Here is a 26985-nt window from a genome sequence, read left to right as displayed (position 1 = left end):
TTTCCTTTCTCTGTGGCAGATCATCTTACAATCAATGACATCTTAGATTTAATGATAGAAGTATTTACTATCCTTGACTTAAACCTCTCTAATTATACCATCAAACACAAGTTTTCTGAGAAAGAATTTCACAAATTTTTTATTTTTCCTTGAAAATTGAAAAACAAAACCAAAATCCAACAGGTATAGGCTTTTTTAAAGTTCAGTTGAATTCTTTTCATGTTTATTTATTTTTGAGAGAGACAGAGCATGCACGGGGGAAAGGCAGAGAGAAAGAGAGAGAGGGACACAGAATCTGAAGCAGGCTCTAGGATCCGATCTGTCAGCACAGAGCCTGATGTGGGGCTGGAACCCACAAACCGTGACATCATGACTGAGCCAAAGTCAGACGCTCAAATGACTGAACCACTCAGGCACCCCTAAAGTTCAATTTAATTTTTACTTCCATAATTCTGTCCACAGCATAAAACATCTTGTTGGTTTTTTTAAGAGGTTAATTTTCTGAATTTAATATTCTGAACTAGCAACTTTCCAAGAACCCATGAGATCACAGGAAGTGTACATATTACAAATGCTTCAGGTGGCTCTGACTCTTGAGTAGAAGAGTGAGGGAGGGCGGGCTTAATGAAAGAGTGATAAAGTGAATACCTCTGAGCTTTATCAAAAGATCTAGTGAACACTAAGGAAACAAAGTGAATTAAGAGATACTTATTAAGCATTTATACAGCAAAGAAGTGTTGGTGTCAGCTTTATTACTACTGTTAAATTATCAGAATCAGAGCTTCCATAGATTTCAAAAAACAAATTTATTCATAAAATATATAAAAAGATGTGACAAAAAATAAGGCTAGAAAACCCCACAATCTTATACATCTCAACATCACTTACCACTCAATAAGCAAAAGTCTAATTTTACTCTTATTTCTGAAGTAAAAAGAGGTCATTGTAAATAATATTTCATTTTATGAGTTATACGGCTAAAAACCGTTACCCAAATCTAGTCTGACCATGACATTTTGGTATTTTATAAAGTACTATTCTTTCCAGAAACTTACTGACACTGAAATCTCTCAAAGTATATTTATGAAGGTTAATTCACAGTAGTTTTACCAAAACAAACAATTTTAAACTAGGTGTTATGGTAAAGTATTATAACTCTGGTGATGAAGAACAAATTAAAAATATGTTTGAATATAGACAAGTATCAACTTTTTCTTAGAAACAGAGGGGAGATGAACAGAGCTGGCCCTGGAGACAGTGGTGCCCCATGCGCTAACAAACCGCAAACCGGTGTCCAGTCAGGTTGCTGGAACACACCTCTCGGCATTTCCCACCCAGAGACGGGCTAGTCTGGATGTTTGCATCTGGGGCTTGTTTTCTCAGTCAAATCCAACTTTGTTCAGTGAAGGTCAGAGGATTCCAGGGCACATTCTAAATACTATGAGTGTTCTTCTGGAAGGTTTCAAGTCCAAAGTCTTTAGATCAAATTTTATGGAGTTTTGTAACAATCAGTACTCTTACCATTTGATCAAATGAACTACAGACGCAGAGACCCCTTTTATCTGGACTCCAGTCCAAACTGGAAATGGGCTGGGTAGACAAAGTGACATTCTGCAGAAGGCTGACTGAGCCGGCAACTCCCATCTCTACTCCCTCAGAATCTTTCTTTGACCGCTGAATAGGGTATTCGCTGAGAACAAGATCAGAGTGGTAAGGAGAGAAATCTTAACATTCTCCACATTGTGTTCATATACATATAATCCGTGACTCTATTTTTACTTCTCAGTTGATTACTGGAACAAATAATCTTTCTAATGTTGAGTTTTATACAAAGATACACTATTTCAACCTCAACAGCTTTAAAGGGGATTGGTTCTACTAAAAAAAATTTTTTTTTTTTCTGAGAGAGGAGACAGTGCTTGCTCTCAAGTAGGCTCCATGCTCAGCGTGGAGCCCAATGAGGGGCTCACTCCCACGACCATGAGATCATCACCTGAGCCAAAATCAAGTGTCGGACACTCAGCCGACTAAGCCACCCAGGCACCCCTCTCCTAAAAACTTTTAAATATCACCTCTGTTCAGCATGAGTCTGTATTTTCTTTTCATAATAAAAGTCTTAGATTGATCTAGCATTCTTTTTTTTTTTTTTTTTTTTTTTTTAATTTTTTTTTTTTTCAACGTTTTTTATTTTTATTTTTGGGACAGAGAGAGACAGAGCATGAACGGGGGAGGGGCAGAGAGAGAGGGAGACACAGAATCGGAAACAGGCTCCAGGCTCCGAGCCATCGGCCCAGAGCCTGACGCGGGGCTCGAACTCACGGACCGCGAGATCGTGACCTGGCTGAAGTCGGACGCTTAACCGACTGCGCCACCCAGGCGCCCCTGATCTAGCATTCTTTATGAAATTCACTTGTGTTCCTCACAATCTTTTATTGCAGTTCTTCTCTAGATTCGGCTTGCAGGACACCGTAGGCAGAAAAGGTGCAAAAGCAAAGGCTGTGAGTAACACTTGCAGAACCTCACCTACATACTTCCAGAATGAAGAACAGACACTGTTTCTAACCCTCGAGCCCCATGACACAGACCCAATGCACACCTTCTGTGTACCGTTTCCATGGGAATGTGCTGCTCAGGTATTTTAGACCCTAGAATATCATTGCTTCAAGGAAAAAAAAAAAAGCAATTCTAATTCTAAATTATCAATTTATAAAATAAGTAGAGCTGAAGGTTAACAACTGTAAAGACTAGTTGGTCTGGATTTGAGAGGGTAAAAAGAAACATCCCTCCCTACAGCAGAGATGAGCTCCTAGTGAAATACAGGGACAATCTGCCTCTGAAGGCCTTTAAAGCCTGTTAGGTATCGACTGTGATACTACCTTCATTTCTTAAGTGCTAATAAAGGCTAAGAGTTTCAAAGGTATAAAGCAACTCAAAAGCAGAGAAGAAATAGAAGTGATAGGCAGATAACCTACTATTCTTTCTTCTTCTTGGACCATACAACTTCTTTTGATTGAGGAATAAGATATTCAGATGATGAAAAAATTACAGACTTTTTTTTCAGGTCTCTTAGCTTATTTAGTATTTAAAACATAACATAAATACATATTTAGTATTTAAAACAACATAAAGATTTTTTAAACCCTCTATATTGTCTATTAAAGTTTTAAGAATGTATGTTTGTGTGTTTTGAATATACACACACACACACACACAAATCAGCATGTTGGGGTTCATTCATTCAAAAAACAATTTCTGAATTAACTAGGTGAGTTCCTCTAGGAACTCTCTGGTGCTCAATAAATATTTATAATTTAAGTGCATTACTACCAAAGGAGACTGGCAAATGGAAATAGAGCTAAATATCATTTTACTTAAACCAAATCTCTTTTGCTGGTGTAATACTTGACAGCAAAGCTCCAAACCAATTTGAAGATTAGACTAGATACCTGTTATGGTAAGGATTAAAGTTCATACTGAGATAAGCTTCAAGTTTCTATTTTTTTTAATGTTTATTTATTAATTGAGTGGAGGGGCAGAGACAGAGAGAGAGAGAGAGAAAATCCCAAGCAGGCTCCACACTGTCAGTGCAGAGCCCGACACAGGGCTCAATCCTACGAACCGTGAGGTCATGACCTGAGCTAAAATCAAGAGTTGGATGCTTAACCGACTGAGCCACCCAGGCACCCTGAGATTAGACTGTATACAAGACTCCACTTTACACCTCGTCAAAAATCCTAGCTGCAAACGTGTTTGCACATCACACAGAACTACAACTCCGTATGTGGATTACAGAGAAAACTGGAACTAGTTCTTCAAAGAAGCAGCCTAAATAGTTTGGTTACAGGCAGAATAGTGATGTGCTGCTGCACGATCCAATCGGCAGAGACTAATGGGGAGCATGGCCTGGTTTGGGAGAATTGGGTAAGGACAATGGGCAAGGTACAAGGAGAAGACGAGTTATCAAATGGTCTATCTACTGGGCATTCTCCCACAACTCGTAAAGCTTTTCCTCTGCTTGTTACTCACAGGACCTGTACAGTCTTGATCTCAAGCATTTTTTTGGCCAGATCCCTAAATACTTGAACACTTTCCAACTGTGGCCTTGTTTCTCAGCTCCCCTGCTGCCTTCTAAAAGAAGCTAATAAATAAGAGAAGTATTTTGTAGGTGTGAAAGTCCTAGCCATACTGAAGATGGTGGTTTTCTTCTTATATCATGAATCAAACTTTATTTTGGAAATATCTTTCATTTATGGGCTTGTGTTAGTGGGTTTTTTCCCCCTTGAGTGATAGAGAAAGAAATACCATTAAGTCTCGGTTTTCATCAGGCCCTATAAATGAGCAGCTGACCTAGTATGTGCCACGTTAGGGCACCAGGGACTCAGAGCACAGCCAAGGCTGTAACTCACATAGAAAGCACACAGAAAGCACACAGAAAGCAAACTCCGTGATGGGGCTTTTCCTGGAGACCCATCCGTCGCCTCAGTGCTGTTTGGATTCTTTCACAACAACGGTATCTGAACTTGGTCAAGTGAGTGATCAGGATCTACAATTAAGAATTCCAACCCATTTCTTATTCTCTAGAGGTAGTGTTCTAATGACCAGACAGTAAGTAATACTTTACAAAAGCGTTTGGTCAAATTTTTCACACCCAAAGCAAAACAAAAACAAAAACCGACAACAATAAAACCTAGCCAAAGCCTTGATTTTAAACTATGAAAAGAACTATTCCTAAGTTACCCCGATAGATGGAAGACACACCCAAAATGACAAATATACTTAGTGTGCCAAAAGAAGGTTAATACTTACTAAGTGTAAAATAATGACATTAATTTGAAAAAGCAGACAAAATAACACCCTTTAATTTAAAATCATTATCGAAATGAACTAAGTCAAAGGAGGAAGAAGGACAACCAAGTTCAATCTAATCCTACTTTCCGCCCACCAGTAACTTAACAAGGAGCCATGAGCATCAGCAGAGACTTACTACTTCCAGAGGTGAAGGCTGCCGGCGCCTCCAGCAGTCAGAAAGAGCTCTCTGTTCTGTGGCAGGTGTCGGACTTGCCACACAGTTGATTTATGGGCCTAAACAGGATGAGAGGCACATAACTAGTTTTTATGTTTGTTTATATGATAAAGATTGTCCGAGAAGAGAAATACTGTAAAAAAGAATTTTTACCACTATAATTTCAACAACCATTATAGAAGTACTTCAAGTATTTCTGGCACATCTCTTCATAAGGGCTACAGAGATTTATAGAGTTCATCATAAGTAATAAAAGCATCATTTTTCTTTGTGGCTTTACGAAACAAAGTTCTACTGGATCAAAAAAAAAAGATGTTATCAGATTAAAAGTCCATTTAGGTATATAGTACCATATACATAGATTTTACACATGTAAATATCCCTAGCTCACTCTGAGGGAGAAGAAAAACTCAAAGTACAAAAACATACTTCATCCTAAGGGAAAAAAAAGGATAGACTGATTTAAAAACAAACTAACAACAACAACAACAACAAAAAAACAAAAAAAAAAAACCAGCCTTTATTTTTTAGAGCAGTTTCAGGTTTCCAGAAAACTGAGTGGGAACTTCAGAGAATTCCCATATACAGAATGAATTTTAACTTAAAGTTCCAAGAGGCTTATCTTTAATTTGTACCATTTGACTTATCTAGTCTTCAAAATAAGGACCACAGGGACTTATAGATGGGGTTTAAGGTTATAATAAGCCAGGATCTTTATTCAGTCATATTAAACTAAAAGACAAAAATGGCAACGGGAAGGTTAACAGCTTGTTAGCACCTCAACAACAGCTAGTAAATCAGTGTTAATGGTGTAATATTCACTGCCAGGAATTTGAAAGACAGACAGAGAGAAAGGAAGGGAGGGTGAGGGGCAGACCTAGGGAGAGGGAAAGACAAGGGGGTAGAGTGGAAGAGAGAAAGAGGGAGGGAGGGAGGAAAGATTTCTGTTTTGCAGGAGCAGTGAGACCAACTAACTTGATCTAAGTCATTCTTAGACACTATATTTTAGGGAGTGATTAGTGATTAGGCATTTGACTTAATAGTCATGTAAGGGGATTACCATTAGCAGATTAAAAACACATATCTCAAAATACACCCTTTAAGTGTGTGACAGTCCTCAAGTGAGTGGGTCCAGGCTGTTAAAACCTATTTTGTTTCATAGTTTAAACTTCACTTTTTCTTCTGGAAATTGATAAAAACACAAAAAGAGGGGCCATGACCTCTTAAAATACAGTGGCCTCATTTGTTTGACAGATTTAGCAATTACTTGATTAAATAATTATAACAAAAACTTTGAAGATGACACTTTATAATAGGCAGATGAGAACCATGTTACAATTGTATAAGGGACAATTTAATAAAGTGCTTTATGTTGTTGATACTTAATATATTCTGAAATAACAAAGGCAAAACAATACTGCAACTTATAGCTACCTTAAGAATTTAGTTCATCGGGCAGCAACAGTAATTTATATGCAATAATAATAATAATTAGCAGCAATAACAACAAAAAAAAAGACAAAATGGGAAGGTTTGAGAAGTACTACTGAATCCACAATGGAGGGAAAGGGAACAAGAGAGTCAATTTTTATTTCTTGAGCAACTTACATATTTTAATCTTATGGAAACTACAAATCTGTAACCGATCTTTACTTTTACATTCGAGGAAGGTCAGAGTCACATTCCCAATCCATCTCTGGCAAATGACAGGGTGTTGCAGCAGGAATTTATGCAATCCCCTTACTCCAGGCATCACCATCTTTTTTTTTCCTTTTTTTTAACCAGTATTTTTCCTGTGCTCAGCCTTCTCTTCATCTATTTTTGATGTGATAATACCATGTTTCCTTCTAAGCTACCTCAAATACTCTTTGGGACAAGGTAAAGTATGTATGTATGTATGTGTGGATGACTGGCTGAATAATTTTTTTGAACCTACTATGTACAAGGGTTAATGCTTGAAATAATTTCACTTAATGTAGCAAACCAGAATATGAAATAAGATGTGATGAAATGACATAAATGTATATATGTTGATATGTTCTGAAAAGTATATAATTAGATATTAATACAAATACTATATATTTATTAGAAAACACTACGCTAGGTTTTGTTGATCCAATTCTCAACATCAGCTAGTTTTCTTTTGATTGCTCCTAAACTACAAAATAAGATTCTTAGCCAACTGAAGCCTTTATTATAGTCAAGAAATCTAAAACTGATAAACTTTGGGGAAGTACTCTGCACAGAAAAACCTGTCAAGTTCCCACAAGAATATATTAAAAATAGCTCCCTTCATATAAAGACCTGGAAAGAACCTTGATGACTAATTCTATTTATTAGTCTAAAACAAGCTATGAACATTCCTCTTCATAGAAAGACATTTCCCCCATATTTACCTTTTCTGAAACAGAGGCAAAACCTTTGGTTGGATGCTGTGTTCTCATATCAAAAACATGAAACTTTCCTTCCAGTGATGTAGCTACCAATTTATTCATACTTATGTCTTTTCTGTCAAACTCCAAGCTACATACCTGTAATAGAAAATATTTATTATTGATGGTCTAATGATTATTATTCAGGAGGTTCTTTTAAACTAAGTAAAACAACTTTAAAATTATCAGCTCATGTGAAAGGATTTAAATAATCATTTTATCTTTTGAGAACAAATACATCAAATACCTTTAAATGAAAAAATTTCTTTTTGGTTTATAGGATCAACAAAACCATCCTGAGTTCCCCTGTCTGGTAGATTATTTTGTAAAGCCATATAATTTTTTACTGTTATTACATAATTATTATTTTTTTAATGTTTATTTATTTTTGAGAGAGAGACACACACACACACACAGAACATGAGTGGGGGAGAGGCAGAGAGAGAGGGAGACAAAGAATCTGAAGCAGACTCCAGGCTCTGAGCTGTCAGCACAGAGCCCGACATGGGGCTCGAACTCACAGGCTGTGAGATCATGACCTGAGCTGAAGTTGGACACTTTACTGCCTGAGCCACCCAGGTGCCCCTGTTGTTACATAATTATTTTATACAGTCCAGTCAAAGCTGATTTTAGAAAACAGGAAGGAACCACATTCTTCACTAAAGGTGTACAACTCAGGACCCAAAAATCTGAAAGAACTTGTGGAGGCTGTTACTATTCTAATATTAGCAGGAAAAAAGGCCTCTAGCCTAGCTCATTTTAATATCACACTGCGCATAGCCCACAGGGGTCCACAAATAGGACACAGGAGCTGGTGACTCACCAGGAGTTGTCATACCACATCTGAGTGTGTGTTCACTTTCTGAAGAAAGGATCCATGATTTTCATTAAATTCTCAAAGGGCTCCACAGCTCAAAAAGGTTAAAAACCATTGGCAGAGGGGCTGTACTGAGATGAGTTATTAGAGGTGCTATCCTTTTGAAGTAGTTTGGAGGTGGACAAAAACATGCTCAGACAAACTATAAGAACCCAAAGGTACATTACCCCATTTTTTATGTTTGTCTCCCACCGCAATGACATATTTCTGAGATCAAACAGTTTGATATCCCCATTGTCATAGCCAGCACAAACAACACGCTCCTCTTGATTATAAGCATTGCCTGGAAATCAAGACACAACATTGCATATCTTTATAAACACTAATTTGAAGGCTGCTAAAATAATGTTATAGAACCTTATACCTTATACATATACCTTATACAAAATCACACTAGGCAGAATCTCATTTTGCCAAACCTGATAGGACATCAAGATTATTAAGTTGGCTATCTAATTTTGCTTTTTTTTTTTTTTAAAAAAAAAGCTCATTTGCTGAGATTCTGTATTGAAGGGGTGAGTGAAAATGTTTATTGGAGTCTAAGTTGAAAGCAAATGGTCTTTCTCTATTATATCTGCAGACTAACAGGTCAATTACAGTTCAAACATAGCAGGGGTTGGTAGAATAAATACAGCTATGCTTCTATTGCTTTCTTGGTAGTAACTATATTTGAATGCAAATAGAAACTACTTGAAAACCATTTAGTTTGCAAAATGGTGTCTGGTGTTATCTTTGCAAGGAAATCTGAAATACATTGTAATACACTGTTAAACATTTATATGGATGGTGGACCCTGAAGTAAATTTATAATCTGTAGTTTAATTCATCCTGCTTGGATCCAGGATGTTTTCTGGAGTACCTCTGGCACTCATCTCTCCCCAGTTCACACACCAATGTGATTTTCCTAAAGCTTCAGTCACATCTCATCCTTGCAAAAACCTTCAGAGGTTTGCCACTACCTCCACACCATCTCAACACTTTTCAACACTGTGGCCCTGAGCCACATTTAAGGCTACTTCTACCACTATTTCATTTAACATACTTACTTGGGCACTTTTCAGGCTATTCCTTATGCTTGACACTTCCTCCCAATTTCAGTGGTTGATATCCTATGTATACTTGGTCTGAGGTCAAAATGCTCTTCCTCCACAGCCATTTCTCACTTGAAGATTCCTTCTATATTCATCCATCCCTCTTGTGACCTTTTCTCACTCTTACCCGGTACTATAATTAGTGTAGATATTACACCCTCTTTACTGAACTATAAGCTTCTGGAGGGTAGTATATGAATCTCTCTCACTTTGCATGCCCACAGTACAGTACTATGACATTCATAAAATGGTCAAATCAATGGATTGTTTTTCAAACTTAATGTCCCCGATTTAAAATTGTACTTATGTCCCTTAGGTCAAAGATGAAAGGCTTTAATGGCCCACAGATAATTACTTTTTAATTATCACATCAAATTTTAGATGATGATTCTAAATACAAATCCTGAAATTTCTCCCCAAAGCGTACATGTGTTAAGTTTACATATTCTTGCTCATTATATACAAACACATAGTAATTCCCATATGATAACTTAGTTTTTAATTTGGAAATCTAAAACTTCCCTCTGATTAAATAATAGTGCAATTTTAAAATAATATATAGAACTTAAACAGTTCACATATACTGTTAAATCCCACTATTAATGTGTTATCTATATAGTATTATACAATAAAAAAGGAGAAAGAATTTCAAATTTCAAACAAAGTATGACCCATATCCTGTAGTAGCAAAAATTATTTTCATTTTCGCTCCCAGTAAGAGATACTAAAGAATGTATCAATTAGTCCTACAAAATCAATATTCACTTTACGTATAGTAACAGAGGAACACTGTTATCAAATTATTAACAAATAATTCTGTAATGGCATAACTATGTTCTAGAAAATAAACATCCTCTGTGTAGAGTATAATGTAAGATTTTTTTAGGTCACCACTTGTGTTTCAGACTCTGCTTAGTTCCACTAATGGCACTTGACTCTAAACTAGGTCCACATTGTCTCGTTAGACCCAAGTATGTAATAGTAGCAAATATTTTTGAGCACTTAATAATTTAAGCACAATTCTGAGCACTGTATATGTACTACTTCATTGAATCCTCATAAAACTATTTGGTAAATTCTATTGCTAGTTTCACTTCATAAATGAAGAAACTAAGGAACAGAGAAGATTGCTAAATTGCCCACCTCACTCAGGCAAGAAATAAAAAAGTGAGGATTCAAACCTAGGCGCCAGTGGCTGACATTAACCACCATCTCTATTTGCCTCAGTAAACTATCAGAATAATCCAAAAAACAGACTGTAAAGAGACTACCTTGAACCACTGTGCTTTTTACCATCTGATACATCAAATGCAAGAATTCTTCCAGAATTTACCAAATGCCACAGTCCAACAGTCTCTCTTGTTTTCTCCTTGTACAGGTTCCATATTGGCAACAGGATCATCTTTTTGCCTTGGGTCCCACACCTTCACAGTTCCTGTTGTGAATACAAGTGAGTTGGCAAAATTCAACAGTGATTGAGGACATTTCTGCATTCTCTTCCTCTGACTTTCTACGTACATGGCAGTATTACAGATACTAAAAAACCTGAAAACTTTTCACCTATTTCTGACTTCTAAATGGGCAAGTTGTATTTAATATCAGAGATATAACCCATATGTTACTGTCTGACTTGATTTCCAAGTTAATAGATACACAGAAGAGCCAACAACTATTCCGAAGTTATCAATAAGGTCTGACTGACAAGGCAAACACAAATATTATGTAATTCAGATCAGGTCTTATTTTCTTTGAACCTAAAACTAACGTACTATTTACTTAGACTAATATCAGTGTCATCTTAATTTTTATTTTTTTCCATACTACCCATATAATCATTGGCATTTTTCTTATACAGATGAATAAACTCTGATTTTTACATTTATGATTTCTTATATGGGGTTTTAGAACACTATCTCACATACAATTAAACTTAATTTCCCTGTGGCAATAGAGATGAGGGAAATATTAAATAAAATTAACACATATTTCTTCTCAATTGAATTTCAACCCCCTCATTTTACTGAAAATTGCAGGACTACTAACTAAACTCATCACTGCCTAGGAGAAATACAAATGCATTTAATAAAATGGCTGAAAGGCAAGTAAGTACTTGAGAGAGAACAGGAAAAAGGCAAAAAATCTTTAAAAGGGATAATAAACTCAGGAAAAGGGGAGATATCCCACTAGATTTGTCTCTAAGGATAAAATAAAGTCAGTCATTAAAAAGGCTACTTTAAGGAGAAAAAAATTTCTCACAAATGTGACAAGAGATTATTATATTACTGTAGAGGGTTCATACAAATCATATGAAATTTGATTCATATGAAATTTGCAATAGTTAAATGAGCAAAGAACATGAACAGACAATTCACAAAGCAAAACTAACTAGTAAACAAATATAGAAAGAAGTTAACACAAGTGGGAATGCAGGACCATTTTTACTTATAAAATTAAGGAGGGGCACCTGGATGGCTCAGTTGGTTGGGCGTACAACTTCGGCCCAGGTCATGATCTCACGGTTCATGAGTTCCAGCCCCACATTGGGCTCTGTGCTGAGTGCTCAGAGCCTGGAGCCTGCTTCAGATTCTGTGTCTCCCTCTCTCTCTGCCCCTCCCCCACTTGTGCTCTGTCTCTTTCTCAAAAATAAACATTGGGGCGCCTGGGTGGCGCAGTCGGTTAAGCGTCCGACTTCAGCCAGGTCACGATCTCGCGGTCCGTGAGTTAGAGCCCCGCGTCAGGCTCTGGGCTGATGGCTCGGAGCCTGGAGCCTGTTTCCGATTCTGTGTCTCCCTCTCTCTCTGCCCCTCCCCCGTTCATGCTCTGTCTCTCTCTGTCCCAAAAATAAATAAAAAACGTTGGAAAAAATAAAAAATTAAAAAAAAAAAACATTAAATAATTTTTTTTTAATCTAAAATTAGGGGGGAAAAAAGAAAATCAATGCTGGTAGGACAGACTTGAAATCTACCTCATCGAATGTAGCTGAGAATGTACATGAATACTTTGGCAAGTCTGACAATAAATTTAAAAAATCATAAAACACGTTTATTCTAAAAAAGTTAGATACATGATGATACTCATTCCTTCATTATTTTGAAGTCACTCTCCAAAAACAATAAACAAAAATTTAAAGCAAAGTGAGTGCTTATTAACAAAGACATGGTTAAGGACACTGTGATATATACATAGAATGAAATATTACAGTCATTAAATGGTAATTATGGAGACAGCAACATTTGCATATGACAAAACATAAAAAAGATAAAAATCATATCTAAACAACTACACAAAATTGTATGTAAGATTGGAAAGGAAAACAAATCTAATGGTTATGTTACTGTGGTAGATTGAATGCTACTTTTCCTTATATATTCCATATTGCTTTTATGATTAAAAAGAGTAATTGTTTTTAATTTTTTTAACATTTTATTTATTTTTGAGAGAGCAAGTGGGGGAGGGGCAGAGAGAGAGGGAGACACAGAATCCTAAGCAGGCTCCAGGTTATGAGCTGTCAGCACAGAGCCTGATGCAGGACTCATACCTTCGAACTGTGAGATCATGACCTGAGCCAAAGTCAGATGCTTAACCGACTGAGCCACCCAGGCACCCCGGATAATTGATTTCTAAAACCCAGACACTGTTGAGTAACTATTAGAAAAATACATCTCTTTTCTTTTAAAGTAATTTCCTCATGGTCTCGAGCAGCCAAACCCACTAAGGCACCAAATTTCTTACGTACCCATCATGAAGCAACAAAAATTCTGACTCCATTACAGTCATTCAGAACAGTTTTGAACACCAACAGACCTGTCCCTTGCTAGTCACCACAGGGCAGAAAAGCGGAGTTGGTGCCCTTGGATCATTCTACAATGCTCAGTAGAAGGATCACGGAACTTCGATGTTCAACTAACTGTCAATATGACAATTTCCACAAGTACCAACTCTGCTTTTTAAAAAAAGAAAATGAAAAGTTGCTGCCCACCTTATATTGTTTTTGAGCTGCCTCAAAAACCTGTAAAGAAATTTTAAATCTTTCAAGGTTCATAGGAAACTATGGTTGTTAGTAGCTGAACTTGCTCAAAACTAAAATAGCAAGTGCTATGCCTCTATCTCAAAATACTTCAAAAGTCTGAAGCAACTGAGGGATATGCAATTAAACTTGCCCATTAAAAAACACTGTTAGATTTAGGAAGTCAAGGCCTCTGAAGAGGATTTCCATATAGAGAGGACATATTGTTGCACAGAGACTTATCTAAAGAAAAAAAAATTTAAATACACAGAATACTTTAACTTACCATCTCGGCTGCCAGTCACGATTTCAGGTGCACCTTCCCCAATTCCCAGTCCGCCTACACCATCTATGGTATTTATAATTTCTTTATGGCCCTTTACAGAATATACTGGGATCTCTGGAGCTTCCAAATTCCTAGGCAACAGAACACAGCTTCTTAGTTACTCCACATGTCCTAAACATTTAGTCCACTAATGAAATTTAAGAATGCATACCATATTTAGATTTTTGTTTTAAAATAAGGGTTTTGCTGACATATCGGACAAAGGGCTAGTATCCAAAATCTATAAAGAGCTCACCAAACTCCATACCCAAAAAACAAATAACCCAGTGAAGAAATGAGCAGAAAACATGAATAGACACTTCTCTAAAGAAGACATCCGGATTGCCAACAGGCACGTGAAAAGATGCTCAACGTCACTCCTCATCAGGAAAATACAAATCAAAACCACACTCAGATATCACCTCACGCCAGTCAGAGTGGCCAAAATGAACAAATCAGGAGACTATAGATGCCGGAGAGGATGTGGAGAAACGGGAACCCTCTTGCACTGTTGGTGGGAATGCAAATTGGTGCAGCCACTCTGGAAAAGTGTGGAGGTTCCTCAAAAAATTAAAAATAGACCTACCCTATGACCCAGCAATAGCACTGCTAGGAATTTACCCAAGGAATACAGGAGTACTGATGCATTGGGCACTTGTACCCCAATGTTTATAGCCGCACTCTCAACAATAGCCAAATTATGGAAAGAGCCTAAATGTCCATCAACTGATGAATGGATAAAGAAATTGTGGTTTATATACACAATGGAGTACTACGTGGCAATGAGAAAGAATGAAATATGGCCCTTTGTAGCAACACGGATGGAACTGGAGAGTGTGATGCTGAGTGAAATAAGCCATACAGAGAAAGACAAATACCATATGTTTTCACTCTTAGGTGGATCCTGAGAAACTTAACAGAAACCCATGGGGGAGGGGAAGAAAAAAAAACAAATAAAAGGAGGTTAGAGTGGGAGAGAGCCAAAGCATAAGAGACTCTTAAAAACTGAGAACAAACTAGGGTTGAATGGGGGGTGGGAGGGAGGGGGGGGTGGGTGATGGGTATTGAGGAGGGCATCTCCTCCTTTTGGGATGAGCACTGGGTGTTGTATGGAAACCAATTTGACAATAAACTTCATATATTGAAAAAATAAATAAATAAATAAATAAATAAATAAATAAATAAATAAATAAACTTAAAAAAAAAATAAGGGTTTTGCTATGAAGGTAATTTATACATTTACTTCCAATATTTTCTCTCCACTTTAGCTTCTTTTGAGCCCTTAATGAGCACTGCCATCATTCAACTTGGAACTCAAAGTCCTGAGCACACTCAGTGATTCTCAGAGATGATCTATCTAGGACCTCTGCACATGACTTACCAGGTGAGCTTACTAATAAATACAGATTCCTGGGCTCCTTCACAGATGTAATGGATAAACAGCCCCAAATCTGCTGACTCTTTGGTCCACTGAAGTCTGATAATCACTACTTTAAACATAGAGTAAATTCAAAGTGATTTAGAATGTTTCCAAAGTAGGCCTTGGTAGTCTGATCTTAAGATCTTTTGGAAGGATAAAATATGAGTAGTGTTTACTTTGTATATGTTTCTTCCTTTATAATGTATTATTTTCTCACTAAATTCCTTACTATTTTCATCTAGTTACATATTTTTCAGTGTACCATCATGCTGGGCACAGCAAATCTACAGTCGAACTGGCTGAAGCTTGTCTAAATCCAGGTTAGTTAAGAGGAAGGAATGCAGGAAAGCACCCACTACTGTGGGTGTCTGAGTCTACCCAAGATGGCAGGGTGATGAATGGCTCAAGTAAGTTATATTAATACACCCCTTCTCCTGCCTCCCTCTTTTCTCCTGGAGCTTCTATCCACATTTCTCTTTAACAAGTCAGTTTTTGATAACTTATACTTAAAAAAAAATGAAGGTAGCTATTCACGAAATGTAATCCCAACTTATTACTAGACCAAGATTTATTAGTAAAATCTCCCTAATTAAAATTTCAGATAGCTCAACCTAGGAGACTATGTTTATTTTTGTAGCATCATTGTGAAAGAATCAGGACTAAACAGGACTGAGATTCCACTTCAAAGAATTGCTTTACTGTTTGACTTTAAAATACTGCTTTTTACAACACAAAATTATAAGACTTAACAATGAAAATAAGTCAGTAATACCTGTGACTATGCTAGGAAACTCTATTAGGGAGACAGTCAATAATTATATTTGTTGCTTAGTCTTATGCTGAAATATTTTTAAAAAGAACATTCAGACTGGTTTCTCCCAAGTTCTCTGAAAGTATATGTAAGAACTGATGCATTCTAATAAATGCTAACTTAATTATTAAGCAGTTAAAGCAAGGGGAATTAAAATAGCTTCATTCTATTTTATGATTCATGTCAGTAATTTAATAAGAAAGCAACAGATTCTAAGTGAAAATCAAGAAAGGTCACCTTAGAAAACATGAAGTAGAGAAGACAGTTTCTTTCTAGAACATTACTATATACTTTAAACAGTAAAAATAAGACATATTCTTGAAAAGTAATTGAGGAATTTCAGTTCATGCCATCTAAGTAGGAAATAACTCAAGGTAGAACATGAAAGTTATAAGCATTTGGCATAATTATGGTCTTGTTCATTTGCAACAGGTTTACATTGATTTGCTCAATAGATGTGTTCCTAAAAAGTTGTGCTTAGATGTGCAGAATTTTTTTAATGAATTGGGAATTCTACATTAAAAAATTCAAACAAAGAAAAACTCAGTGTATCGTTCTATAATGCCAAATGTCTCACTGAAATATAAACAGTATCTTAAGTTTTTCATGTTTTACATGTATGGGGAATAGCCCTTTATGTACAAATACAGGGGATTAAATGCTAGCACCAAACAGCATGTGTGGAAATAAATATTGGTAACATTATTCAAACTAGCTAAAGAAAAACAGTATTTTTAAATGGATTTTGAATATGAAATCTAGAAATATATATTAAAGGACAATTCTTACATTTTTATAAATAGTTAAAATTGAACAAGGAACATTTTAAAATAAGAATCCTCCCTTTCAGAGGAAGAGTAACAAGACTATCAAGGAAACTGCCTATCTTGCGTCTTAATATTGACTAAATAATCTTACCATATATGAAGGTTTCCAGCAAAATCTCCAGTAGCTAAATATCTCTGCTGTAAAGATGTTGCACCAAATGTTCCACACTTAATGGGTTTGGCCTTTTCAATCTTGACAGAGGGAAGGAAAGAGGATACATTATGTATGTAAGCAGCTATTTATAATTCATGATATTTATGGCTCTACTATGGGCCTTAAATAAGGCACATAATATAAAAAGCAATGAAAAAATTTTCTGATCAAAATTATGCTTTTCCTTTCATCACTTTTCTGTAGTTTAAAAGTGTGTAACTGTCAAAAAGAATGAGTTTTAATTTTGCCTTTGCTCTCATCTCACTAATGAGACATTCAAATGCTGACAAGTGCACCATCTCCATTGGTTTGCAAATATGAACATTTCAACATTTCATGTGGTATTCTTCTCTAAGATCCTCAGTAGGAATAAGAACTTAATGAAGATGTTATTCTTTTCAGATGGCTACAGGAACAAAAATGTTCATGTGTCTCTTACAGTTTTCCCTGCAGAACCCTATAAACTGAGAGTGTTTATGTCACTATTCTCTCTGGGACCTTGTCAATGCACAGAGATTTGTAGATGTGTGAGTGCCAAAGGCACTGCTATTGCTATGGATTAGCCAATATTTTGAAGTTTCTTTAAAAAGCTCTGTTCCAAGTATTGCATATAATCCCATTAGTAAAACAACCACATACCAATGCACTAGTTAAGGTACATGGCTTAAGGAAATCAAGTCTAGACCATATTATCAAAAGGATCCTAAGAAATGATATCATACAGGGGCGCCGAAGGTTGGCTCAGTCAGTAAAGGGGCCAACTCTTGATTTCGGCTCAGGTCATGCTCTCACTGTTGGTGGGATCAAACCCCATGTCCGGTTCTACGCTGACAACAAGGAGCCTGCTTGGGATCCTTTCTCTCTCTCTCAAAAATAAATAAACATTAAAAAAAAAAAAAAAAGAAATGATATCATACAATACCCTTCTGTCATAGGCAAAGAGCTTGAAGCACACGACTTTACACTTTTGCCCAACTTATGCATTCCAACATTTTTATTGAGTTCTTACTAAATAAAGTCAATGAACTGAACAGACTAGGATACAAACATGAATGCGATTGGCCATGCCCTCAAGAAGGAGTTTACACCCAAAATATCAGTTCCTATTTGACTCCTCCCACATATACATGCTACTCTTACCTACTCCCACACCTGTGTGGGTCATCCACTAATCTCCTTTTACTCTGTCACCCCCACCCACCCTAACCCCACCTGCCCTGATTCTCCTGGAGTCAGCTGCTGCCTTGGCCCCTGTGAACTCTGGGCAATACGGAATCTGATGAGGCTTGATGCCTGCCCCACTCCATACTCTAGCCCTATAATATCACCTCCATTTACTTGGCCTCAACGGGGTAAACCTATTGTCTTAGTCTGTTATAAACTTTAAGATTTTTATTTTTATTTTATTTATTATTTTTTTTTTGAGAGAGAGAGAGAGAGCATGTGAGCGGAGAGAGGGGCAGAGGGAGAGAGGAGGAGAGGGAGAGAGATCCCAAGCAGGCTCCATGCTGGGTATGGAGTGGAGCCCAATGCAAGGCTTGATCCCACAATGGGATCATGACCTGAACCAAAATCAAGAGTCTGATGCTCAGCCGACTGAGCCACCCAAGAACCGCAGATTTTTATTCTTTTTTTTTTTTAAGTATTTATTTTGGAGAGAGCACAAGCAGGTGAGGGGCAGAGAGAGGGGGACAGAGGGTCAGAAGCAGACTCCTTGCTGACAGACTGACAGCAACGAGCCAGATATGGGGCTCAAACTCACGAACTGCGAGATCATGACCTGAGCCAAAGTCAGAGGCTCAACAGACTGAGCCACCTAGGCGCCCCTATTCTTTTTTTTTTTTTTTTTCCAACGTTTTTTATTTATTTTTGGGACAGAGAGAGACAGAGCATGAACGGGGGAGGGGCAGAGAGAGAGGGAGACACAGAATCGGAAGCAGGCTCCAGGCTCCGAGCCATCAGCCCAGAGCCTGACGCGGGGCTCGAACTCACGGACCGCGAGATCGTGACCTGGCTGAAGTCGGACGCTTAACCGACTACGCCACCCAGGCGCCCCGGCGCCCCTATTCTTAATGTGTACAAGAGTAATACATGTTCCCTACAAAAATTCAAACAAAACAAAAAACTGAAGGTAAAAAAGTGAGTCTCCCTTTGATGCTCCCCAGTAGTAATCCCCATCATTCTAGATCTTTTTCTACATGTTTACACTAAATTAAACACATAGGTTTAATTTAATATAAGAAGGTCCTTATATTTTCCTTTGACTCTTTTTTTTTTTTTTTTTTTTTTGACATAACAGTATTCTGCATACACTTTTTTCCCTCCAGAGTTCTCCAGTTTCTAGGGGATTTCTTCTTGAAACTTTTCAGTTCCTGGGCCAATCTCATCCCTCCTAGTAGGTTTGGCCTGTTTCATAGAATTAAAAAAATAATTTCCCTGCCACTTTAAATGTTTGGCTAGGCACTTCCATAGAGCAGTTTTCAAAGAAAAAGAAAATAAAATCCACTTAATACAAACTAAACTGAACTTTTCTCTCATGATTCAAAAGATATTATTATATGGTACAGGGCTTTGGAAACTCCCAGCTTGTTAAGCTTTCACACTGTTTGGGATCTGGAGAAATGAGCAGTTACTATGTAGGCAGGTCTACAAGAAAGCATTCACAGCCTCCGTGGAAACTGCCCAGTAAACAAAAGCAGTCATCTGTAATAACATGGTTGTAAAAGACCGTATTGATGAGGAACACAAAATTACAGAATAATTTTTTTAATGCATTTGTGGTCCCAGATAGTTACTCAGAAACCTGATATTCACTTATTTCAATTATTTTTTCCAATTTTACTTAAAAAAAAGCTATAATGCAGCAACACGAAGAATCAAAAATTTGGCAACTTAACAAAGCAGTTTCCAACTCCAGATCACTTTTGTGCTCCCCACCTTCCACTTCCCCCAAATAAAAGTAACCGAAATATCAGTAGTGGCACAGCACTTAATCACTGTTAGGACACAATTTCTATGGTTAAAGTAATTCAGAGTTCCAACTTATGCCAACTGATGAAATAGACACCTACTCCTTCCTCCACTTGTCTTACACTGGGCCTGGATGCCCCAAGCAAGAAGTCACTGGTCATGGCTCCCCCGGTCTGAGGCAGATGGTGAAGATGGGCCTCTTGGGTAAGCAGCTGGTAGGCCTCATGGACAAGAATATGGCTCCAGGGACTCGTGGGTTAGGAGCTGTGGGGAGGTTGCATCATGTATTGATAGAACTCTCCAGGAAAATTCTTCTCAGGGACCTGGGAAGACTTGTCTCCCATTTTCTCCTCTTTTACCACCTAAAGCACTCTGCTTCTCACAATTTCACTATCACTTGGAGCCTTTGATAGGGTTTCTCTTCTTCCTAAGCCACAGAAGAGTTATACCATAAAAGCTAACCTCTACTTTTCAGTCCCTACAGTGAGCACATGGTTCTTCGAAGATTTTACTGCTGGTAATAAAAAACTAGGAAGCAAAAAATTTCCTCCCTGTGGTATTTCTTCATCTGACTTTCACCTTTTAAGCCTTTGGAACAAAGATTCTCAGACCATGCTCCTAGCACACACTAATCTTCCAGCACCAACATAAATTTACACACACAGATAGAACCTTTAAAAAGCCAATAGACAGGGGCACCTGGATGGCTCAGTTAAGTGTCAGACTTTGGCTCAGGTCATGATGTCATGGTTTGTGGGTTCAAGCCCCACACTGGGCTCTGGGTAGACAGCGCAGAGCCTGGAGCCTGCTTCAGTTCTGTGTCTCCCTCTTTCTCTGCCCCTCCCCCACTCATGCTCTATCTCTCTCTCAAAAATAAACGTTAAAAATTAAAAAAAAAAAAAGCTAATGGATATGATTTTCTCAAACTTAAGTTTTCTTCAATATTTTGTTTACCTTGTCTGTTAGAAAATATTAGCAAATGAACGCCAATAAGAAAACCTGGAAATGAAGATTAAAAAGTTTATGTATGGTTGCTTCTTGTGATATAAAGATCACAATATGTATAATATAGTCTGATTTTTCCACTGGAAAACCCCTTCTTTGTACGGAATTGGAAGAAACTACTCGAGTATTTCATGGACTTCCAAAAACAGCACCACAATGTCCAGACACTCTGGCACCTGAACACATCTGAGAATCTCTACCTTAAAAGGAAAGAAACCAAACTGAGAGCCACTCTATTACAATAGATCCTATACTAGATATTTCCACATTTGTCATTGCACAAATTCTAAAAGTCAGTCTTTTTTTTTTTTTAACTGTTGGTATTTATTTCTGAGAGAGAGAGAGAGAGAGAGAGAGAGAGAGAGACCGAGCACAAGCCAGGGAGAGGCAGAAAAAGAGAGGGAGACACAGAAGCAGAAGCAGGCTCCAGCAGAAGCTGTCAGCCCAGAGCCCGACGCGGGGCTCAAACTCACGAACTGCAAGATCATGAGCTGAGCCAAAGTCAGAAGCCCAACCAATGGAGCTACCTATGTGCCCCTGCAAGTCAGTCTTTATTGAAATATAATGTAATGAAATAAACTGCATCTACATTTAGAGGCAGACTCACAGGAGTGGTACCAAGGCCTGTGGTAGACAAATGTACTAAACTCTTTGAAATCTTGCCTTGATTCCTCTGACCTCATTTCCTGCTTCTCTCCTTTCTACTACACTCCAGCCACATCTGCAACTTCCTTTTTGCTCCTCAGACACAACAAAGTCATTTCTACCTCAGGACATTTGCATTTACTATTTCCACTGTCTGAACTGCTCTTCCCTCACATCATGTCTGTCTTCTCCAAATTCAGATTTCAGATTAAATGTCACCTCCTCTGAGAGGCTTTCCCTGCACCTCCAATCTGAAGTGGAACCCCCAAATCACTATCACCCACCCTGTTTAATCTTCTTTATTGCACTTACCAATAAAATTATTTTATTTATTCAATGATCTCTGTCCTTTCTAGAATGAGTACCACGAAAATGGGGCCCTGTAGCATCTGTTAAACACCTTAAGGTGCTCAACATTTGTTGAATAAAAATATAAATTAACATCTATTAGCCTCTCATTCCTAGTGCTGGAGAAAAACCATTGGGAGTCCACGATCCCATTTCTCCCACCGTGTTTTCACATGACACACCATAGTTTTTGGTGTCATTTATACTCAATAATGAAAACAGCATCCATATATTGAGCACATCTATCAGATACTGTTCTAGATGTTCTTCTAGTCTAGGCCATCACTTTTCTTCCTCACACAACTGCAAGCTAAGTGTTTGCAACACCCCTTTCCAGATGAGGAAACAGGTTTAGAGGACTAAGACTTGCTCAAGGTCCATACAGCGAAGAAGATTCCAAGTTCTTTATACTAATTGTGGCTGCCCCCAGACCTACATGTAAATCAATTAAGTTTATTATGTAGCCCCGATTCCATAAACCAGAGAGTCATTAGAAGTACCAAAAATGTTCCAACCTTGAAAAGGACTGGTGAGTAAATGGTATTGTCACAAACTGAACCTACTTTCAGATTTGTGTCCTCTCACTCCTACCTTCATTCATATCTTTGCAAGATATATAGTTATCTATGCCTCCCTCATGTTCTCTTTTCTCCTTATACTAAAGAAATACAGATTTATAGATACTAGCAGTCTGTTGTGCAAGAATAAAATTCAACTCAAAATATAAAAACATTTTTAAAAAACCCTCAAATGTATAAACATCTTATTATTTGCATGGCAGTGAGGACTGCAGTTGGCCAAGAAGGGCTGAGCTCTACTGGCAAATGGACTTATAGAAGCAAGGGTGTTTTCTCTTTCTAAGATATTCACGGACATCATAATAGCTAAATTAAGAAGGGGCAATGGAGTGAAGCTAATTTCTTATAGTTCATAAAAAGGTTCCTTCCCTGCTTCTGTTAAATATTTTACCTTTGGGAAACAAGGGTTTAAAAAAACCCACTGGTTACTTAAATTTTCCTTGCTAGGGAAAAAAAAAAACAAAACCCACAGCTAAAAAGATTTATTTTGCAAAATTTATTCCAAAAAGAGGGGCGCCTGGGTGGCGCAGTCGGTTAAGCGGCCGACTTCAGCCAGGTCACGATCTCGCGTCTGTGAGTTCGAGCCCCGCATCGGGCTCTGTGCTGACAGCTCGGAGCCTGGAGCCTGTTTCCAATTCTGTGTCTCCCTCTCTCTCTGCCCCTCCCCCCGTTCATGCTCTGTGTCTCTCTGTCCCAAAAATAAATAAAAAACATTGAAAAAAAAAATTTAAAAAAAAAAAAAAATTTATTCCAAAAAGAAAATTGGTTTGTATTAATAACTTTTGCTGTAGGACCCTGAAAATGACCATGACTTAGCTGTTGGTTCTCTTTGCTACAATAAGTTAACATGATTAAGGAAGCCCATGATGGATAAGTCCCATGAGAGCTATTTTTGTTCCATCTGTGGGTGGGTCTAGTACAGCTTGTCAGTATTTCCTCCTCCACATCCTAGCACTACTTTAATTAACATTAAAAGAGTTAGTGAACCACATGGTAACAAGCAGTGAACTCAGTGGCACAGGGGCTAAAAAAGCAGAACTTTATTAACTTACTAAATTTTATTTTAACTAAAATAATTTTAACTAAATTTTATTAACTTACTAAATTTTAAAGTATAAACATCCACAACTATGATTCCAGTTTTCAGGGCCACCCCAGTCCTCTGTGCCAATTAGAGGAAAGTTGTCCTTTGTAGGCTGAGGAAGTCTCACATTCATAAAGTTTGATGAGAAAGAGACAGATTTCAGTTTCCACTTGAACCCTGCAACCCCTTGTGTGGTGCAGCAAACTGCTCAACTATACATGAAGGCCCTCATTCCCTAGCTATCCTTAGTAACAAGATAAGGCAAACATTAACAAAGACCTGTTTGCTTCCTTTACATTTTTACCTTGGACACATGGGCTTTGGAACACATAATTTGAGGTGGTTCCACATTGAAGAATCAAGTATTTCAGAAATTCATCTAGCCCCATCATAGTCAACACTGGTACTTGTTAGAATCACCTGGTTGAAGTTTAAAAAATACTGATATCTAGGCCTCACTCTACTCTAAATGAAGAGTCCCACTCCATCAGAATTTAAGGTGGGACCAAGGCATGAATGTTTTAAAACACACACACACACACACACACACACACACACACACACACACACACACAATCTATGACAACAGCAACAGAACATACTCAGCTGATCCTGATGCACAGTAAGAGTTGAGACCCACTGAGCCTATATTTAACCTGTATTCTTTTCCACTGCACCATAACAGCCAAACACAATCTAAGTTCTTAAATGTGTTTTTGCATTTGTTTTATCCTTTCTCTAGACAAGAGGCTTTTTAGAAGAAGGGACTCATTCTTCAAGTACCTTTGGTCCTTCTTTAGCATGGTATCCTGAAATAGGTTGTCAACAGAGACAAAGGGCATTATTTCACTCTGTGGAACAAGTGTGTTCCTAAGTGTATACAAATTATACCTTATTTTAAAAAGTCACCGTCTGTAAATGTTCTCTGGTTAAATTTGATGGTATTTGGTATTTGTTCCTAATACTTCACCTGCTTTTGTCTGCTATTCCAATGTTTCCATTTGTTCAAACCCTGACCCCAGTTGATTAATGATCAATAAACTGATATTTAAATTTTCCAAGTTACATCCTTTTACAGACTATACATTCACTCATCCTTTTAACAAGTAATTTATTGAGTGGTTGAACTTTACAAACCACAGTGATGAAAAGACACTGTCCTTACTCTCCAGGAGTTTACAATCTAATTAGAGATTAGACAGAATTACATTATTTCTGGAGCAGATAAGAACCAGCATAATGCAATGTAAAAAGTTTACTTTGTGTGGGGAACAGGAAGGGATTTCCTAAATCAAATAATCTGAACTGGACCCTAAAATAGCAACAGGTGCCTGGGGGCTAAGTGGCGAACAACATAAGCAAGGCAAGGTAGAAAAGAATAAGTCATGTGTAGGAACTCTGAGTACCTGGCTAGAAAAGACAAACTGAGGCGCCTGGGTGGCTCAAGTGTCTGACTCTTGATTTCAGCTCAGGTCATGATCTCACAATCTGTGAGCTCTTTGCTAACAGTGCCAAACCTACCTGGGATTTTCTCTCTTCCCTGCTCTCTCTCAAAATAAATAAACTAAAAAAGAAGAGACAAACTGAACAAGAAAACCGGCACTCATTGAAATTTAAAGTGAGATGGGATCTTATATACCTTCTAATCCAAGCTTGCCTATCCAAATTGTATTCATTCTTTACCACAGTTTTGTTTTGTTTTGTTTTAATGTTTTGTTTTATTTTTGAGAGAGCATGGAGGAGCAGAGAGGGGGACAGAGGATCCCAGGCGGGCTCTGTGCTGACAGCAGCTAGCCCAACTCAGGAACCCTGAGATCATGACCTGAGCCAAAGTCCGACTCTCATTGCACTGGGACACCCAGGCGCCCCAACCTTTATCTACCAGTTTAAAGCCAATCTTGTCCATGCAGATTCTCTCCATAGTTTTTAATCCCTGGAGCTCTCAACCTTCCCTGTAGTCTATTACAACCCTAATACTTGATTATGACTGATCACCTGAGATCAATGCATTTTTAAAACTGTAAACAAGTACAAGAATATTAGTTACCATCATTATTCTCGAACTCTTTCACTAATGATCTTCACAAAACTTGTAAACTTGCTCTTGCCACATCCAGTTAAAAGTCCTTCAGAGATGTCCCATTTAAAAAAGCGTAAATCCTTTAAACAATTTAAAGACCTTGCAAAGTTTGGTCCCTGCTTACCACTCCCATCGCTGAGGTTCCGCATACCCTGTTTCCTCTGGAAACCTCCTCTATTCCTAGTTTGGCCTAGTTAGCATCTACTCTCCCAATCTGTTTTTACTCTCATAGAACCGTGTTCCTTTATGTTAGAGAATTCATCTGTTTGTATTTATGCATCGTCTGTTTGATCATTCAACTGATTCTCTCTCCCACTAGAAAATAAACTCCGTGAAACCAGGGTCATTGTCATTCACATGCCGGGGAATATCAGACAATCAATTGATACTCGCTGAAGAATAAGTGGTTCGGCTGTCTCCTCCAATTACAATGCAGGCATCACGGTACCAGCTTTGTCTCTGCTTATAAGAAAAAGCATTTTACTAACAGGGCCTATTAAAAAGACTCCACAAACAACTGCGCACTGCCTAGAAGGGCCTCGAATTTAGATACGAAATCTTAATGTCACTTCCCAGGGACCCCGCTCTGGACTGCGAGGGTGGCTGCAGGAAGGGGCCAGCAGGGCGCGGATGAACTGGCCAGCCGAGAATTCAGGACTCGAACCAAAGCATTTTACGTCGAAGTATTCCTCAATCTGCGATCACCTTCGTTGGTTCCGCGCAGCTCGAGCTGTGCTTTTGGGGGACGCTGGACGGAGGCTTGGGCAAAAAGAAATGCAGACTCCCCCCAACCCCAGATTCGCACTCGACCCCTCACCAACGGTAGTCCCAGATCCTGGAACTGGGCAGTCCCGCTTGGCACCCACCTCCCGAAGCAGCTTTAGGTCCCCGTGCTGGATCTCATACAGTTGAATGACGCCGGTGCCCCGTGCGAAGTTGCCCATGGTCACAAATTTGGCGCTGCAGGGCACCCACTTACAGTCAAACACCGTGTAGTTGAGGCCCTTCTGAATATGGGAGATGATCTGAGGCTTCTCGAAGGCCGACATGGTCCAGCCAACTTCCCCCCGCCCAACCAGTAGACCCAGACCCTGACAAAACACAAACCGGGAAACCAGACTCCAAACATTAACGCTTTTCGCCCTCCCGCTTGCCGTAGTAGCCCCCAAAACGAAGGCCAGTTGGATTTAGTTGTCTCGGATAATGCCCGATGCGCCACTGAAGTCAAGCAAGATTTTTCTTCACTGACAGCACAAATTTGCTTATCGTCTTTACCTACTGCCTTTCGCACATACACACATTGGAGATT

At 38.2% G+C, this 26985-nt stretch overlaps 1 protein-coding gene and 1 long non-coding RNA gene across 6 annotated transcripts in view; one reads left to right on the top strand and one right to left on the bottom strand.

The window, feature by feature from the left end:
- LOC131484994 (uncharacterized) overlaps positions 1 to 16910 on the top strand; it is a 56674-nt gene extending 39764 nt beyond the window's left edge. For 4 of the 5 annotated variants that reach the window (XR_009248558.1, XR_009248559.1, XR_009248556.1 and 1 more), the window contains 3 exons: positions 10802 to 10873; positions 15023 to 15138; positions 15417 to 16910. This is a non-coding gene — a long non-coding RNA (uncharacterized LOC131484994). Of the gene's footprint in view, positions 1 to 2438; positions 2634 to 10801; positions 10874 to 15022; positions 15139 to 15416 lie in introns of all 5 variants that reach the window. The other variant, XR_009248557.1, reaches the window with a different exon arrangement.
- Positions 788 to 26844, bottom strand: DNAAF10 (dynein axonemal assembly factor 10). The gene is made up of 8 exons (XM_058683868.1): positions 26543 to 26844; positions 16904 to 17004; positions 13716 to 13846; positions 10757 to 10858; positions 8500 to 8615; positions 7420 to 7554; positions 4985 to 5082; positions 788 to 1690 (listed from the first exon to the last, which is right to left on the bottom strand). Exons 1-8 carry the CDS (start codon positions 26723 to 26725, stop codon positions 1483 to 1485), a joined length of 1074 nt encoding a protein of 357 aa, XP_058539851.1. The 5' UTR covers positions 26726 to 26844; the 3' UTR covers positions 788 to 1482.
- Positions 26845 to 26985: the final 141 nt, after the last annotated feature.

This window comes from Neofelis nebulosa, chromosome 9 (assembly GCF_028018385.1).
Source record: "Neofelis nebulosa isolate mNeoNeb1 chromosome 9, mNeoNeb1.pri, whole genome shotgun sequence".
NCBI classification, from domain to species: Eukaryota; Metazoa; Chordata; class Mammalia; order Carnivora; family Felidae; genus Neofelis; species Neofelis nebulosa.
This window is presented reverse-complemented; position numbering and strand designations above follow the sequence as displayed.